The sequence below is a fragment of the Thunnus maccoyii genome, chromosome 19 (assembly GCF_910596095.1).
Source record: "Thunnus maccoyii chromosome 19, fThuMac1.1, whole genome shotgun sequence".
Taxonomy (NCBI): domain Eukaryota; kingdom Metazoa; phylum Chordata; class Actinopteri; order Scombriformes; family Scombridae; genus Thunnus; species Thunnus maccoyii.
Window position 1 is genome coordinate 2,297,108 of NC_056551.1, and position 14,331 is coordinate 2,311,438.

A 14,331-nucleotide genomic window follows, 5' to 3' on the forward strand; every position below is an offset into this window, starting at 1 on the left:
AATGTCTTCATGAAACATTTATTTATTAATGTATACAGTATTTTCAAAGTAGTAAAAAACATTGCATGACAGTATTGCATATAACTTCAAAAGTACACAACATGAATTAAATGTTAATTCATATAAACCACAGCTCAAACTGGAGGCAATCTGCATTTAGTCCAACACTACTGCTGTACATTAAACGTATCACCACATTTATTGCTCTCTTACAAGGTTACTATTGCACAAGGAAAAGCTCATATGGAAATACCAAACTACTGTATATATTGCACTCAAAGCTCTCTACTTCCTCTTACTGCTCCACAGTATTCTTTGAGTTACTCTGTTAAAACAGTCAATACAAAAATCTAAAGCCGTTTTCTGGTTCAAAATAGTTTAAAAATGATTTACAATATAAAACAGCTTGAAATGCTGTCCGTTGAAAGTCGAAGCATCCTGTACATCATGGTTGGATTAAATGCAAGGAACAGTACGCTTCAGTTTTCACACCTTCAAATATCAAACCAGCTCAGGTTCTCTAAATAAATAAATAAATAATGTGTCGTTCTCTCACTTTAACAGCTTTTTCTTTCAAAACAAAAGCTGTTGAAGCAAGTGGACCCTGTAAACCTCTCTGCAGAGTAAATAACATACAGCAAGTTATCACATGAAACAATAAAACTTTCTACACTAAAAAATGACAAATGTACCAATTTTAAAAAATCAGAAGAGAGAAACCATAGATCAGGATTGTCTACACATGCATCTAAAACAAGTCTTTTTTCACTCAAATGCAGTATTTGACATGTATAAAAAAAAGTAAACTTCAGAATTGATTAACAGTCCATCAGTCAGGATTACCATGTGAGACAAAGCATGTTGTTCCAGTGGGGGGGAAGCAGGAGTGAGGTCAAAGTGGGATGTGGGTGCATCAACAAAGACTAAGCTTGAGTCAACAGGGATTTATGACTGATTTCACTCAGAGCCTTTAAACACAGCAGTAAAGTGCCTGCAGATAATGTGGATGGTTTCCTATTTTTAGGGCAATGCTATACTTGAATGATTGCAAACAACAGTTGGGACGAGGCGACGTAGTGCTGGTAACCTGTTGTCCACACAGATGGTAACTAGGAGCAGGAAGCTCTTTCTGGGCACATGTTGGGACAATTTTTAGTGTATTGACAGCGAGAGAGATTGAAAAAAAACAAAACAACACAAGTAAGCAATGTGCTGCAGTACAGAACCACTGACAGGAGAGATGTTCAAGAAGATAGGAAGTGTTACAAAGTTATGGCACAACAATACAAGTGCCTATATAAAGGTAACCTGCACACAAGGATAGTTTATCGCCCAACTTTGTGGTCATATGTGATTCCTCAATCCAGAAAGGTTTTTGGAAGTTGTTAATGATTGGGATCCAGTCTAGACTTGGTCGCTGCCCTCTCTGAAGTACACCTGTTCCCACACCACCGAGCCCCACACACAGAAGAAACCCCAGAGGTTGTGGAAGGTGCCGCGGTCGAACGGGTTTTCGTCGGCACCGCAGTGTTTGAGGTAGGAGATGCGGTGGCGTGACATGAACTCCCAGGTGGTGGTGTTGAGAGAGACCAGGTAGAGGTGGGAGCCGAGCAGTAGCAGCACGATCAGCGAGAGCAGAGCCACCAGCATGGCGACGGCCAGCAGCATGCCGTTAGTACGCAGCCACAGCTGCCAGGTGGGCACGTAGCTGAAACCCGTCCTGAGGAAACGAGAAAGGAAGCTGCGATTGGTGAACGGTGACATCATGGACCGCGGAGACGGTCTCACTGAATAGGGTGGTACTCACCAGGCTATGTGCAGACCCCACAGCAGCACCAGCAGCTGCACGGCCAGATAAAGCACAAACCAGCGGTGGTTTCTCTCGCCGACACAGTTCTCGATCCACGGGCAGTGATGGTCGTAACGCCGGACACAGTGCTGACACGTCTGGCAGTGCTTTGATCTCATTGGCTGCTGCTTGAAATAAAGGTCGTTGTAGTTAGAAAGACACTTTTTTCTGTCACATGAATAAACATCTGTATTAAAAACCACTCAAGTTAAACTCTGTTGTTGTGACACTTTGACTAATCGGTCAGGTGTGATGTGAAGTAGTCCTGGCCAGTCTTCTGTAAAGCTCATTCATCTTGACCATTGGTGTGAAAAATAGCTGCTGCTGCTGCTCATCAGTGCAGAAAAAATGTTCTAATTTCATTTCTGAAGCTGCAGACCTTCACTGAGCCACAGTGCACCTGAGTCTCAGTGGAGAATGTTTGGGAGTGTGGAACAGCACTCTCTGTCCTGGGAAAACAGCCATATGAACCATCTGTTAAGTCACACACAGCCACAAAGCATCCAGGGAGCTGGAGAGCTCTCATCTCTGCGTTCACAGCTCCATCATGAGAAAAAAATAGAGCATGTTTAATCTCAGTGTAAGGAGGAGGAGGAAGAGCTGCCTGCTAAGAAAACGAAAACGGCTCATGATCATCCTCAGTTGTGAGATATAGAACAGAAATCAGGACAGAGATGAAGCTTTTGGGTGCTGATGTGTCTTTTCACACACAGAGGCACTAAAGAGTTGTATGTAGAGTGTACATTTATGTTGAACATCAAGATTCATTCTTGACCTTTGATGCAGACTGTGAGATGTGGCTGAAAGCTCCAGCAAAGGCACCTTGAGTTAGGATTTTTCTGCCACAATGGAAGTGGCTTCACAAGTTCTTAATGTTTTGGTTGAAATCATTTCTCAGCTGCTCATAACTGAAAATCTTAAATAGCATTAGATTTAGTTGTTGTCTTGTTGTAAAAGACTGTCAATCAATCTGAATTATACCAGCTTGCAATCCTGTGTTTTGATTTTTCATAGTCGGATTAAACTTGGGTTTACATTTGGATTACAGACTGTGACCTTAAAGCGAAAGACAAAATGCAGACATATCACTGTACATAAAGAGCTGCCTGTGTGAATAACTCCTGCTCCCGGATCATAGGATGTTTTGTGTGGACTGGAGTAGTACAGGTGTGTAACATAGAACTGTGCTGCTTGGCAACCCATCTGTTATTCTATACCACTAAGGGATCCTACAAGTACTGTAGAACTTCAAGTGTCACATTTCATCCTGAGAGGCAGACTAGCACAAAGACAAGTTACAAACATCACATACACACACAATCAGTGACTCCTAAAAAAAAAAAAACTGCAGAATTTTTCGTGAAAAGTACAAAAAAAAACCCCACAGTGACAAAAATATCAACAGACTCTGACACTCTTTCGCTTCTGAATCTGTGAAAGTGTGTCATCCTGAAAAAAAAAAACAACCACATGCCACATGAGCCCACAGCAGCCTGCTGACACGGTGGCGGGTGGCGTACCTGAAGCAGACAGTGGCCACAGCGCCGCTGTCGCAGGGATTTGGAAGTGGGTGGGATCATGTCCTGCTGCTCCTCAGTCACTCCCAGCGTGAACTGGCACAACACAGGAGACAGAACTGGTCAGGGGAGCCACTGCCCGTTTTCAGTTCAAGCTTTTTTTTTTTTCCATCACCTGCTGTTTAGCTTGTATGTTCTAGTGTGTGCTCGTTTGTTACTTCAGTGTTTCCCCACAGGTGTGATGCACACATACTCCTGGGTCTTTATCATGAGTTGTTTATCAGAACAGTTTTAATATTTAAATAACTAGCAAATGAAGCAGCTTAACATTCTCCAGGATACTATGAATTATATTAATATATTTCACACACAGCATTATCTTTAAACATAAGTCAATATCACTGTTTTTTAACCAGAAACATCTATTCAATTGCCTTGCTCCTAGTCCCTGTCAAACCATTATAGCTGCTCCTTTGACTCCTGATACAAACAGGTTTAACAAAGAGTTATTGTACGTGTGATGATAGAAATATACATTAGGATCACTGTTCACCTGCAAATCGCTGTCATCAGACAAGATGAACCCAGGGTCCATCAGAGAAACAGCGAAGTAGAGCAACACCGACACCAACACCAGCAGGACGAAGAGCACCGGCTGGACGAGCTGGCCTGTCTCCTCCTGCTTCCTCAGCTCTTCAACCCGAAAACACACAAGAGAGACGGTTTGAACTCAATAACACATCAGAGGCCGGCTAGGATCCTACAGGCTCCTCACACGCAAAGTTCATTTCAAAAATTACAGCTGCTGACAGACGATGCTGAAGTTAGATTCTGATTTGGGGTTAAGTGGGACGTTAAGGGAAATATAAATAATGATATTTAGCAGCTGATTCTCCATTTTTCACCACTTATCAAAAAAAGGGTGATTTCACTGACATATCTCTAGACCACATTAAACCAGGCCCAGATTAAAAACCACTGTATTTGTCAAATCTGGACTAGATTACCAATGAGACTCCAGAGAACTCATTAGAATACAGTTGCAGATTTGTGAAACCTTAATTCTATTTGTGATAAAAAATAAAAAAAAATGTCATGCTTTTCCTCCCATCCAGACCACATCAGACCAAGTCTAGACCTAAAACCACTATATTTAGACATGTCAAATCTGGACTAGATTATGATTAAGATTTGACAAGTCTAAGTATAGTGGTTGATTTAGGCTTGGTTTAATGTGGTCTGGATGGGGAAAAAAAGCAGTGAAATCGCCCTTTTTTGTGTTTTTATAAGCCAAGTAAAGGTTCACAAATCGGTGTTTAATCAGCGTCACGGCTTTTGCTAAGATGTCTAACACTTTTTCACAAGTGGTGAAAAAACGGAGAATCAGCCGCTAAATATCATTATTTATGTTTAGCTTAACTTTCCCCTTAACCTCGAATCAGAAGCTAACTTCAGCGTCGTTACAAATAGTGTAAATGTCAACTTGCCAGCAGCTTTCTTACTCAGCTCACATCAGTATTTATGGCATCATCATTAGTTATACATGGAGAATTAGTCATTCAACATGTTATATATTATATATTACTTTAAACCTACAGCGAACATGATGTAGTTTAGTGCTATAATGCGTTATGATGTATAGGAATGTGACAGGCTTACCTGTATCATGTAGAAAGAGTATTAACGTTATGACCCATGTCAGAATCACATGAGCTGTTCTCACCAGAAACCCTGAGCCGAAAACATTTTTGAACATGGTTCTAGCATGTTACAGCATCCATCGCAGTCTGCAGACTGACAGGACGGTCAGTGTAGAGTGACAACTGGCATCCTGCGTACAACAACAGACCAAGCGCGTCCTGTCGGCAAGCGAGCTAACAGTTAATGTCGTCAGAGAATTAACGGTTAGCAATATTGGGACCGTCTGAGCAAGCCTGCGACGTTGGCGTTATTTGTTTCGCGGTACTGGACCAAACATTGAATTAAATGCAAGTCAAAAAACATAATTAATGAATGTCAGCGTTTTATTTAGGCCCTAATAACTATATTGACACCGAATCTGTAATTTTAACGCAAACCGTCCGCTTCGATGCACTTGTTTTGTGTTGTCGTCCTAATATAGTGTCCGGTGTGATTGGCCAGCGTCGATCACGAGACAGTCCAGGATTGGGTGGCCGGGAGGGACAGGTACGTACTGTACGTGCTGTACGTACTGTACGTACTGCTGTTAGTTCACCTCTGGCATGCAAACACTTGACTTCAAACAGAATGGGGATGAGTGAAGGAATGACAGTAGAGGATAAAACGCAGCTTTTTCAGATTGGTAGATGATATATGTTTATCTGTAAGAATGTCAGATAGTTAATATTGGAATTTACATTCAGTTACATTTAATTTACATTTCACTGTTACAAAGGGCAAGTTGAAAAGGTGAAAATAACGTTCATTACACTCTATTTACTTATTTCAAATTGAAAGTTATTTTTTAAATTCTGTGTATGTGTATTTTCTCCTGTTTTATCTGTCTCATTCTACTTTAGCTTATTTTTATTTTCTCTTTAATTGTTAACTAATTGTATTTAAATGTCTTTTGTATTGCATTATGTTCCTTTTACATTTTGTCTTGATGCTTTTTATGTTTTATGTAAAGTACTTTGAATTGCCTTGTAGTTGAAATGTGCCATACAAATAAATTTGACTTGTCTTGCTCTGTCAGTTCAGACTTTGGACCCAAAGGTACACAATTGAAGTCATGCTCATTTAAAACCCATCTACTTTTACATCACAGTAAAGGCTCTATGTTCCATCTCTCATTTTGTTATCTACTACTTTTCCTGCTTTTATTAATTAACTTCTTGTGTGTTATATTGATCAAAACAGATATCGAGCTGGTATGGATCATTCACAGCTCCACAGCTCAGACCTTCTACTGAAGCTGTTGGGCTTAGTTAACTACATTTCCTTCATAAATATCATGAAACATTCTCATACGTATCCTGAAACAATTGAAAATTGACTTCTGGAAATTTTGGACCTTTCAAAATTAAAAAGGTAATAAATATAGAAGAGAGAAGAATCACCATAATTTCCTAAAAAAAATATCAGGGAAGGACACAAGGTGATGTATTTTGATTATATTTTTTGTTACATGTAAAACAAAACAATGTTCATATAAATTCCCATAGATCATAGAGTCCCTTATTTGAAGCATTTGTTTTCAAGTGATCACATCACATGCTTTGTGGCAAAGTGACAATTACATGAGATGAATGACATGGCAGTTTGATATGATTATCTTCACACAGGCCTACTGTTCAAATGTTCATTTAAACAACTGCATATTCTCAGGCTGAAACTACCAAAACACATCCATCCAGGGTTGTATCTCCATACTGTACTCCACTGTAGTGGGATCTCTACTGCCATCACATAATATTTCATTCATCAGAAAAATGTTACAGAGCCTGCAGCTCTTTGGCTCGTTTTTCATCCAGAATGAAGGGAGTTGGCAGTGTCTTCCCTTTAAGCAGCGGCTCCAGGCCCTGGCAGAGGAAATAAGAAGGAAGTTCAATTACAGCAGCTTATTGAAGAAGGAATAGAGTATTCACTGTCCACAAATAGTCTTGAATAATCTCAATCTAAAAATGAAAACAATATTTTTTTTCAATTAAGGGAACAACCTATAACTGCTTTATATGTTTAACACTGTAACCCAACAATGTGTTTTGGCCTGTGGCATTATAAAGTGTTCTCACCTCTCCAAAGTAAGAGACCAGTGGTGAAATCTCACATTGTGCTGGAGGATTGTCTCCTGCTGACACACTATGGGGAAAAAAACACATATTTTTAGATCTCAAGAATAGATTCAGTCTATCTTAATACAACACCCACAAGCAAAGTGAAACAGCCATTGGTTGCTGTGTATCATTTCTCATCACCATAGTAGGAATTTTGTACTAAAAAGGGTTGTCAAGTCTGCTGAAGCCACCTATTAGCTTTGGCTCAAATTCAGAATGAATTTTTGTGCAGAACTAGGACTGTGACTGTCCCGCGTCATTTGTTACAGTGTTGTCCCCTTAGGAAGGGATCACTTCATGGCCAGCATGGAAAGTTCTTTTTACAGTAAGATCTGCATTTTGTTCCTCTCATAGTTAAAGCCACTATGTACTAGAGCACTAGAGTTGTTTTACATGATTACAGCATCTTTCATATTATTCTAATGTCATCCATTTTTGTTTGTGGACTGTCTACCACAATGTCAAACTACCACCAAATAGCACCACAGTAAGGATTTCGATCAGGAAGTGGAGAATGAGGGGAAAATAAACAAATGAGAAATGCCAGGCAACCAGGCAACCAGTCACTGCACCACTGTTTCTTGGCTGCACCACGGCCAAGAAACAGCTCCAGCTCTAACTCCCCGTAAAAGTACCACTTATCATTTTTACATTTCAGTTTATGTGCATATTATACAAACATGTTAATTAGTGAGCTTTAGCGGTGCTGGTATGTGATCTTTTTTCACTTTGATCAGAGCCAGGCTAGCAGTTTCCCCCTGCTTCCTGTCTGTATGCTAAGCTAAGCTAACCAGCTGCTGGCTGTAGTTTCATATTTACCTTAAAGACATGAGTGTGGTATCAATATTCTCATCTAACTGTTGGCTAGAGGGCATATTTCCCAACATTATTCCTGAGTAGTCAAATTGTCTGCCGTGAAAAAAGTCCCCAACCAACCCGGGGGAACAGAATAAGTGGACTTTTTCTTACATTTTGACCAGGGTTAGGGTTCATGTTCTGACATAATCTGTTGCTGCAGGGTGTAAATAGAACATTTGCCTCTGACCTGGCTGTAGGAGGAAGGGTATTCCCATGTTGATCCAGCAGTGTGGCTTCTGCAGCTATGGCCCAGCGGCAGTGTTGAGCTAGCAAAGAGTTTCTGGCGGTGGTTGGATTGTCTGTGGCTGCCCCGTCAGCATTTTTCAGAGGGGAGAACTCATCCTGCCTCTCAACCTCAAACGCAACAAAGTTCCTTCCAAAGACAGATAGTAGATGTTTTAACTTTTTAACTAGCTGTAGAGACACAATGTTATGACCCAAGTCATTTTATGTACAGTAAAACAATATAATAATGAACAATACCTTGAGAATGGAAAGACATCAAACACAAATTTTTCCATCTTTATGCCATTAGGTTTGGTGGGTTTGACTTGATTGCCACATGTGTCCACAAAGGGCACTTTCTTCATTGCAACATGTTGTTTCAGTTGGCTTTCAAATTTCCTGTAAGATAACAAAAACATAGTAGGGAATCAAAAACTAAACTTACAGGACCTAACAACATGTAAAGGAACATAGATACAGATGTTTAAAGCCTGCAAGAGCATTTGAGCCAGCAATAAGCCAAAAAAACCCTGCTTACTCTCAATTATGAGAGTCTGAATCCTGTGAGCACAAACTCAAACTGTAGATTAGTTTCTGGCACAACTTCACCTGCTTTCAAGTTGCACTGAGAAGGGAAAAAAGTCTAAAGAGGTCAGAACTTCTGCAACACTTGTAGTATATAGAACAACTTTATTGTTAGACCAAAGCGTTTCGGCTTGTGGCCTTCATATGGGTCATCATGAAACACATTGCAAACATTTAAATAGGATAGGTATGAAGCAGAAAAAAAATCAAAAAGGTAAAAAAATATATAAAAGACAACCAATCATGTACATCCAGACACATATCAGCCAATGGGGCACCTACAAAGATGGGTTGGGTATATGGTCATGTGCCTTCAGGCCAATCGTTGTCCCAGACTGGTAGAGAAACTAGGGGAGTGTCCAATACACAAGCCCAAACTGACAGCAAAGCGTATACTGCTCGGGTTGACCTGGAAGTTATTGAAGTTATTCTTTTAGATCCCTTTGTCAATAAAATTAAACCTGGGACAATGGCTTTTTTTAACCACTCAATGGCGAGAAAGAGAATATCTGGTGTCTGAATTATAACAGTCTAAATGTGTTAACAGTAAATGACTAAAAACCCATTCCATTATATACAGTACAACCTGATTTTCAACATTTTTTATTGCTTTGTTTTCAAATCCAGGTGATTTGCTTAATAGATATGAAAGGTAATTCTATATTTTTACTATATTTAATCTGCGCAGGCTGGCTCAAACTGATAATGTTTACAAATCTGTGCTTGTGCGCTCTCAAATTAACTGAATGGCAGTCAAATTTGTTGTCGTTCACTCATGACTCTTGTCATCTATGTCTCTGTAACCCCCTAATCTGTGGCTCTTTTCACTCAAATCAGTGTAATTTGATTTGCTATGACTCCCATGTTGTGCTGTCAGAAGTATCCTACCAACACGTGCCGTATGTGACAGTAAAGGCTCTTACTCTGCCACGTCCTGCAGGAAAGCCCTGGTAAAGAAGTGATTGCAGATGTTTCCAGCACTGTAGAGCAACTCCCCTCCAGGTCCTCGGAGTTCAGCCGTCTCTGGTTGGATCTCGCTGTACTCCACCACCTGGGAAACACCTTGAACCCTGCAAACCACGCCCACTGGCTCTGCAGGGTATGCCTTCTCCACCACCTGACACATATGATGTGTGTTAGGTATGGAAAAGGTGCTTAGCCTTGCTTAGCATAAAGAGTGGAAATACCATACATACATAGAAATGTAAAAATCACAGTTTGTGTTGAGGAGAGTTCTACGTACTGTAACTATTTCTTGGCGAACAACAGTTTATCCATCCACCTTGTATTACTGTGCAGCCTGTCCAGTTACAGGTAAGCACATGGTTAAGTATTGATCTTTATTCAAGCTGGACAGCACCAAACCTGGCAACCTCGCACTGATGACTGGACTCCTGGAAAGTCACTGCATTCAGCTGTTGTTTGCCAAGAAATAGTACCAGCAGGAAACTTCCTAGAATTGCAAATTCGTTTTACATTTTTGTGTGGATGCAGATTAAACGAACAAGATATAATGCGTAAATTAGTGAGTCTGAGAGGTGTTGGTAGGTATGTTTTTAAATTTTGGACAGTCAGGCTAGCGACTTCCAGTCAATACGCTAAGCTAGGCTAATCACCTCCCTGCTCCAGTTCTGTATTTAATGCAGAAATGAGAGTGGGGGTAATCTTATTTCCCATAATGCTGGGTTATTCCTTTAATGCACTGAAGTTCATGCACTCTACTGTCTAATATTACTCTACCTTGGCTCCACAGTCAGCCCCTTTGCTAACACAAAACCCAATAAACACGGGGTCAGCCATCTTGACCAGGATGTTGTCCACACAGTACACATGCAGGTACTCCACTCCCCTCTTCTTCATGTCCTCCAGCACTTTGTTTTCCACCAACGCCCGGTACAGACCACCATTCCCATCTGACAGACAGTGCAGTGGTTTTTGAAACAAACTATCCTGGACATATATCTGTGGCATTAAGTGAAAGCACTGATGATTCCACTGGTATTTGTTGCTGGATGTTGTGACTGAGCTGATATGCACCTACCTGGGGCCATGGCTATCTTCCCTTTACTCTGCAGGATGACCTTTCCATCAAAGGTGACTGCTGGGATCATCCTTTGCTCAAACATAACAATGTTTGATGGCTCCAGACCAAAGTAGTTGTTGTCCTTGAAGAACTGCTCAGTGGGAGCCAGAGTGAACTCACTGGTCATTATGTACCTGAGGAGTTGCAATAGTACACACAATAGTTTTAAGATTATATTTGCTTGCTATAATCTTCTCATAAAACGTCTTTAAGGTTAGTCATAGAGGCAATTACAGCCATGTTTTTATCACCTTACATTCCACAAATGATCAGAGTAGTGGAGTAAGGTTCATCATAGTCTTACCATGGAACGGTGCATTTTGAACCATGCTTGGCGTCTGCCAGCTCCTGGATTTTGTGAATGCGCTCTGCCTGTATTTGATACAAGGTTTTGCCACTTGGTAGCCCAACGTTATACATCCCTTTGGGATACTGAACGCCAAGACGGGTCCCCTGACCGCCAGCCAAGAGCAGGACTCCAACTCGATTCTGTGAGATTTGCAACAGCCCTGTCAAAAAATAGTAGTACTATGAGCAGAAGTACAGTAGGATGTATTGTGTGTAAGTGAACTTTACTAATTTGTGATCAAGGCCTTTAAACTTTACAACAGCCTTAATAGAACACTATCACCCTTTGACATACTCTTAAAGTGAAAACTTTTATAAAACTTTACTAGCTTGCTATTAACCTTTAACTTATGACTGCTTTCACAATGCTGTGGTAGAGTTGTTCAGTGGTTTAAAGGACAGGTTCACAGTTTTTCAAGTGTGTCTTAAAACAACAGTCAGGAGCCCAAATGAACACTGAAACATGTTTTTCTTGCTGTTATCATTCCCCCTGTTCATACTGACCATTAGAAGATCTCTTCATAATGCACTTACAATGGAAGAAATGGGGGACAAAATCACTTGATATGACTAACTCAGACTGCTGAAGCCTCATATAAGCTTCAGACCAACGTTTAAATGCATGCTTGCACAAAATTGATTGTAAAAATAGAAAAAACACTTTATTTTAAGCAATGGAAATGTTGTTTCTTCTTTTTTACTTTCCGGTTAATCCTGTTGCAAGATGTGATGTGAGATGGTGATACATGTTCAGGATGAATTGATTAATCTCAAGACATTTCTAAGTGTATACAAGTAAATGTTCATGGTGTTAAGAAAAACAGGGAGACAATGGCTGCCTCCAAAGCAGAAACACACTTTCATAAATCTCATGTGTATTAGTGGTAAGATCAGCAAGCAGGGAAACAGTTTTAACATATCTGACAAAAATACAAAGTCTTGTTTGTTATGTTGTTATTTGTTATTCAGTTATCTGACTCTTCCTCTTCTTTTATTCTACACACTTTCGCAATTTACAAATTACCGTAATCCCTCTAAAATACTGCACCGGTGATGTTGAAATTCACCTTCATTTTCCCACTCTGCAAGAGACTTTTTGTCACTTTTCCTCACGCTGCCGATGAACTCTGGAGGGACTGGCTCTATGTGTTGGTCCAGGCTGTCAGGCGGGCAGGCTGCAGCCCTCACAGCCCCATCACAGTGACCCTTCAGTCCCTTTAGATCCAGCTGAGACAGCTCCAGGAGAAAACTGTCCCTCTCCTCCTCACACAGCTCCGGCCAAAACTGCAGGATGTGAGCCTGTCCCGCTCTCTCTAAACTCTGCTTCACTTGCTCCAAAGAAAGCATGTTGTCTCTCTGTAACAAAGCAAACCGTGGAGTAGATCAACAGATGCACACATCAAACTTCCTTCTGCCAGTAGGATGAAGGTACTGTAGGACTGTGGCTACTTGTTTGGAGGAAATGACTGTGTGTCATGAGCAACTCGTGACCGTACTCTCGGATCCAAACAAGGATCCTGCGGTGAAATACTCAAATATAACAGGATATACTTCTCCAGCCGAATGAAAGACGTCTTTATGCTGCTACAGGTTTACACACGCGGACAAACATGTCTGAAATAGCTTTCTGAAAAAAAATGACTTCCTGTCAGTCTGCACCGAGCCATTAGACCAGAGGTTAAAATGTGCTGACTCAGCGTCGGCATCAGCTGATACCGCCCGATATTCAAACTAGTCAGTGCAGCATAAAGTAACAATATATATGTAACAATATATCAATATATTTACAGACGGCATCAAACGTTCTACGCTTTACGGCCCCTTGCCGTTACGCGTCAATAACTAGCTGCGTAGGGACCGTCTCCAAATTTCACACCAAGAAAAAAACATTTACCCAAGGTAGTAATGTCATTTAATGTTCATTTCATTTCAGCTAAAATATAATTAATAGATAATTAACTACAATTACACGCACTTATTACCAAATTAGGCATCAAATGTGGAAAGTAAAAAAAGTACATAAAATATTACTATTGTAGCCTATTTAATTTGTACTACGTGATAATTATAATGTAATTAATTCAAATACAGTAGACTACTTAGAGAATCACAAAATGTCCATATATATATGTGTGTGTGTGTTTTTGAAAAAAGTGCATATTCACAGATTCTGGATTTTTCAATGAGGGGGAGGTAGCAGATGTAATTTTAAGAATTTTAGCTCAGAAATCAAACTTTTTGTTGTGGAAGCAGAGCATTTTATACGTCTTCCTCCAGACATAGAGGAAGACTTATGAAATGCTCTGCTTGGAAAAGTAATTTTATATAAAATCCAGAATCTGTGAATATGCACTTTTTTAAAAAAGCATATATATTTTTGGTCATTTTGTGCTTTTTATTTGATAGTGAAGAGATGGCAGGAAGCTAGGGGAGAGAGAGATGGGTTATGGCATGCAGCAAAGGTCTGCTCCTGAAATTGAACCGCAGATGTTGCAGCAATGTGGCACGCATCCCAACCAGCTGCAAATATTTTTTATTTCAAACATTTAACTGCTGGATACAAGATGTCTCCTACGTCACACTTGTGTAAGTTTAATACTGGACCACAATTGGTTCCAGACTAGTTGTGATGTCACAAATCATGCTCATGTGAACAGGTGTTACACTGGGATTTAAGGTGAACACAGAGAAACTTTCCTCCTTCAGCAGATGACTCTGCACATACATCATTCTGCACAGAGAAGCTCAAACATCCAACTGCAGGAACAAAAGAAAAAACATATTTTTGAGTGGAAGTGTTTTACTTTAGTCAAATGTCGAGTGCAAGACTTTTACTGGTAATTACAGGTGTGAAAGAAAAGATCCGTGTGTAAATCATGTGCCCAGGGATTTACAATCTTTTCAATAGCTTCCATGTCATGTGACCAAACTCCGAATCAATACTGAATTGTATTACTACACTTGACAAATAAGATACACCTCTTTTTTTTATTGGATTTTAATGCCTAATTGTTCAGTTTGGCCGGGTGGCCAGATTTAGGAAGACTGTTGTTGGTTCCAAACTTTTTC

At 40.2% G+C, this 14,331-nt stretch overlaps 2 protein-coding genes across 4 annotated transcripts; both read right to left on the bottom strand.

Moving 5' to 3' along the window:
* Nucleotides 1-2: 2 nt before the first annotated feature.
* On the bottom strand, nt 3-5,510 carry zdhhc12b (zinc finger DHHC-type palmitoyltransferase 12b). The gene is made up of 5 exons (XM_042395060.1): nt 5,026-5,510; nt 3,920-4,059; nt 3,370-3,462; nt 1,808-1,974; nt 3-1,720 (listed from the first exon to the last, which is right to left on the bottom strand). Exons 1-5 carry the CDS (start codon nt 5,120-5,122, stop codon nt 1,405-1,407), a joined length of 813 nt encoding a protein of 270 aa, XP_042250994.1. The 5' UTR covers nt 5,123-5,510; the 3' UTR covers nt 3-1,404.
* Nucleotides 5,511-6,485: 975 nt separating this feature from the next.
* Nucleotides 6,486-13,080, bottom strand: uap1l1 (UDP-N-acetylglucosamine pyrophosphorylase 1, like 1). 3 transcript variants are annotated; one of them, XM_042394593.1, is made up of 10 exons: nt 13,051-13,080; nt 12,330-12,618; nt 11,219-11,423; nt 10,873-11,048; nt 10,572-10,744; nt 9,755-9,948; nt 8,505-8,645; nt 8,209-8,394; nt 7,122-7,188; nt 6,486-6,908 (listed from the first exon to the last, which is right to left on the bottom strand). In XM_042394593.1, the coding sequence occupies exons 1-10, from the start codon at nt 13,057-13,059 to the stop codon at nt 6,822-6,824; spliced, it is 1,527 nt and encodes a 508-aa protein (XP_042250527.1). In that variant the 5' UTR covers nt 13,060-13,080; the 3' UTR covers nt 6,486-6,821. The 3 variants fall into 3 exon arrangements, with proteins under 3 accessions (XP_042250527.1, XP_042250529.1, XP_042250528.1); XM_042394595.1 differs by lacking the exon at nt 13,051-13,080 and adding an exon at nt 12,814-13,038; XM_042394594.1 differs by lacking the exon at nt 13,051-13,080 and adding an exon at nt 12,759-13,038.
* Between the last annotated feature and the right edge of the window lie 1,251 nt (nt 13,081-14,331).

Excerpts from the sequence above, each read along its gene's own strand:
- zdhhc12b (XM_042395060.1), bottom strand. The coding sequence starts at position 5,122 with ATGTTCAAAAATGTTTTCGGCTCAGGGTTTCTGGTGAGAACAGCTCAT. Across the intron at positions 4,060-5,025 it reads ACTCTTTCTACATGATACAG|AGCTGAGGAAGCAGGAGGAG; the intron begins GTAAGCCTGTCA and ends TTCGGGTTGAAG. Across the intron at positions 3,463-3,919 it reads CTGATGACAGCGATTTGCAG|TTCACGCTGGGAGTGACTGA; the intron begins GTGAACAGTGAT and ends GTGTTGTGCCAG.
- uap1l1 (XM_042394593.1), bottom strand. Across the intron at positions 11,424-12,329 it reads TGCAGAGTGGGAAAATGAAG|GGCTGTTGCAAATCTCACAG; the intron begins GTGAATTTCAAC and ends ATTTTTTGACAG. Across the intron at positions 11,049-11,218 it reads TCAAAATGCACCGTTCCATG|GTACATAATGACCAGTGAGT; the intron begins GTAAGACTATGA and ends GCAACTCCTCAG.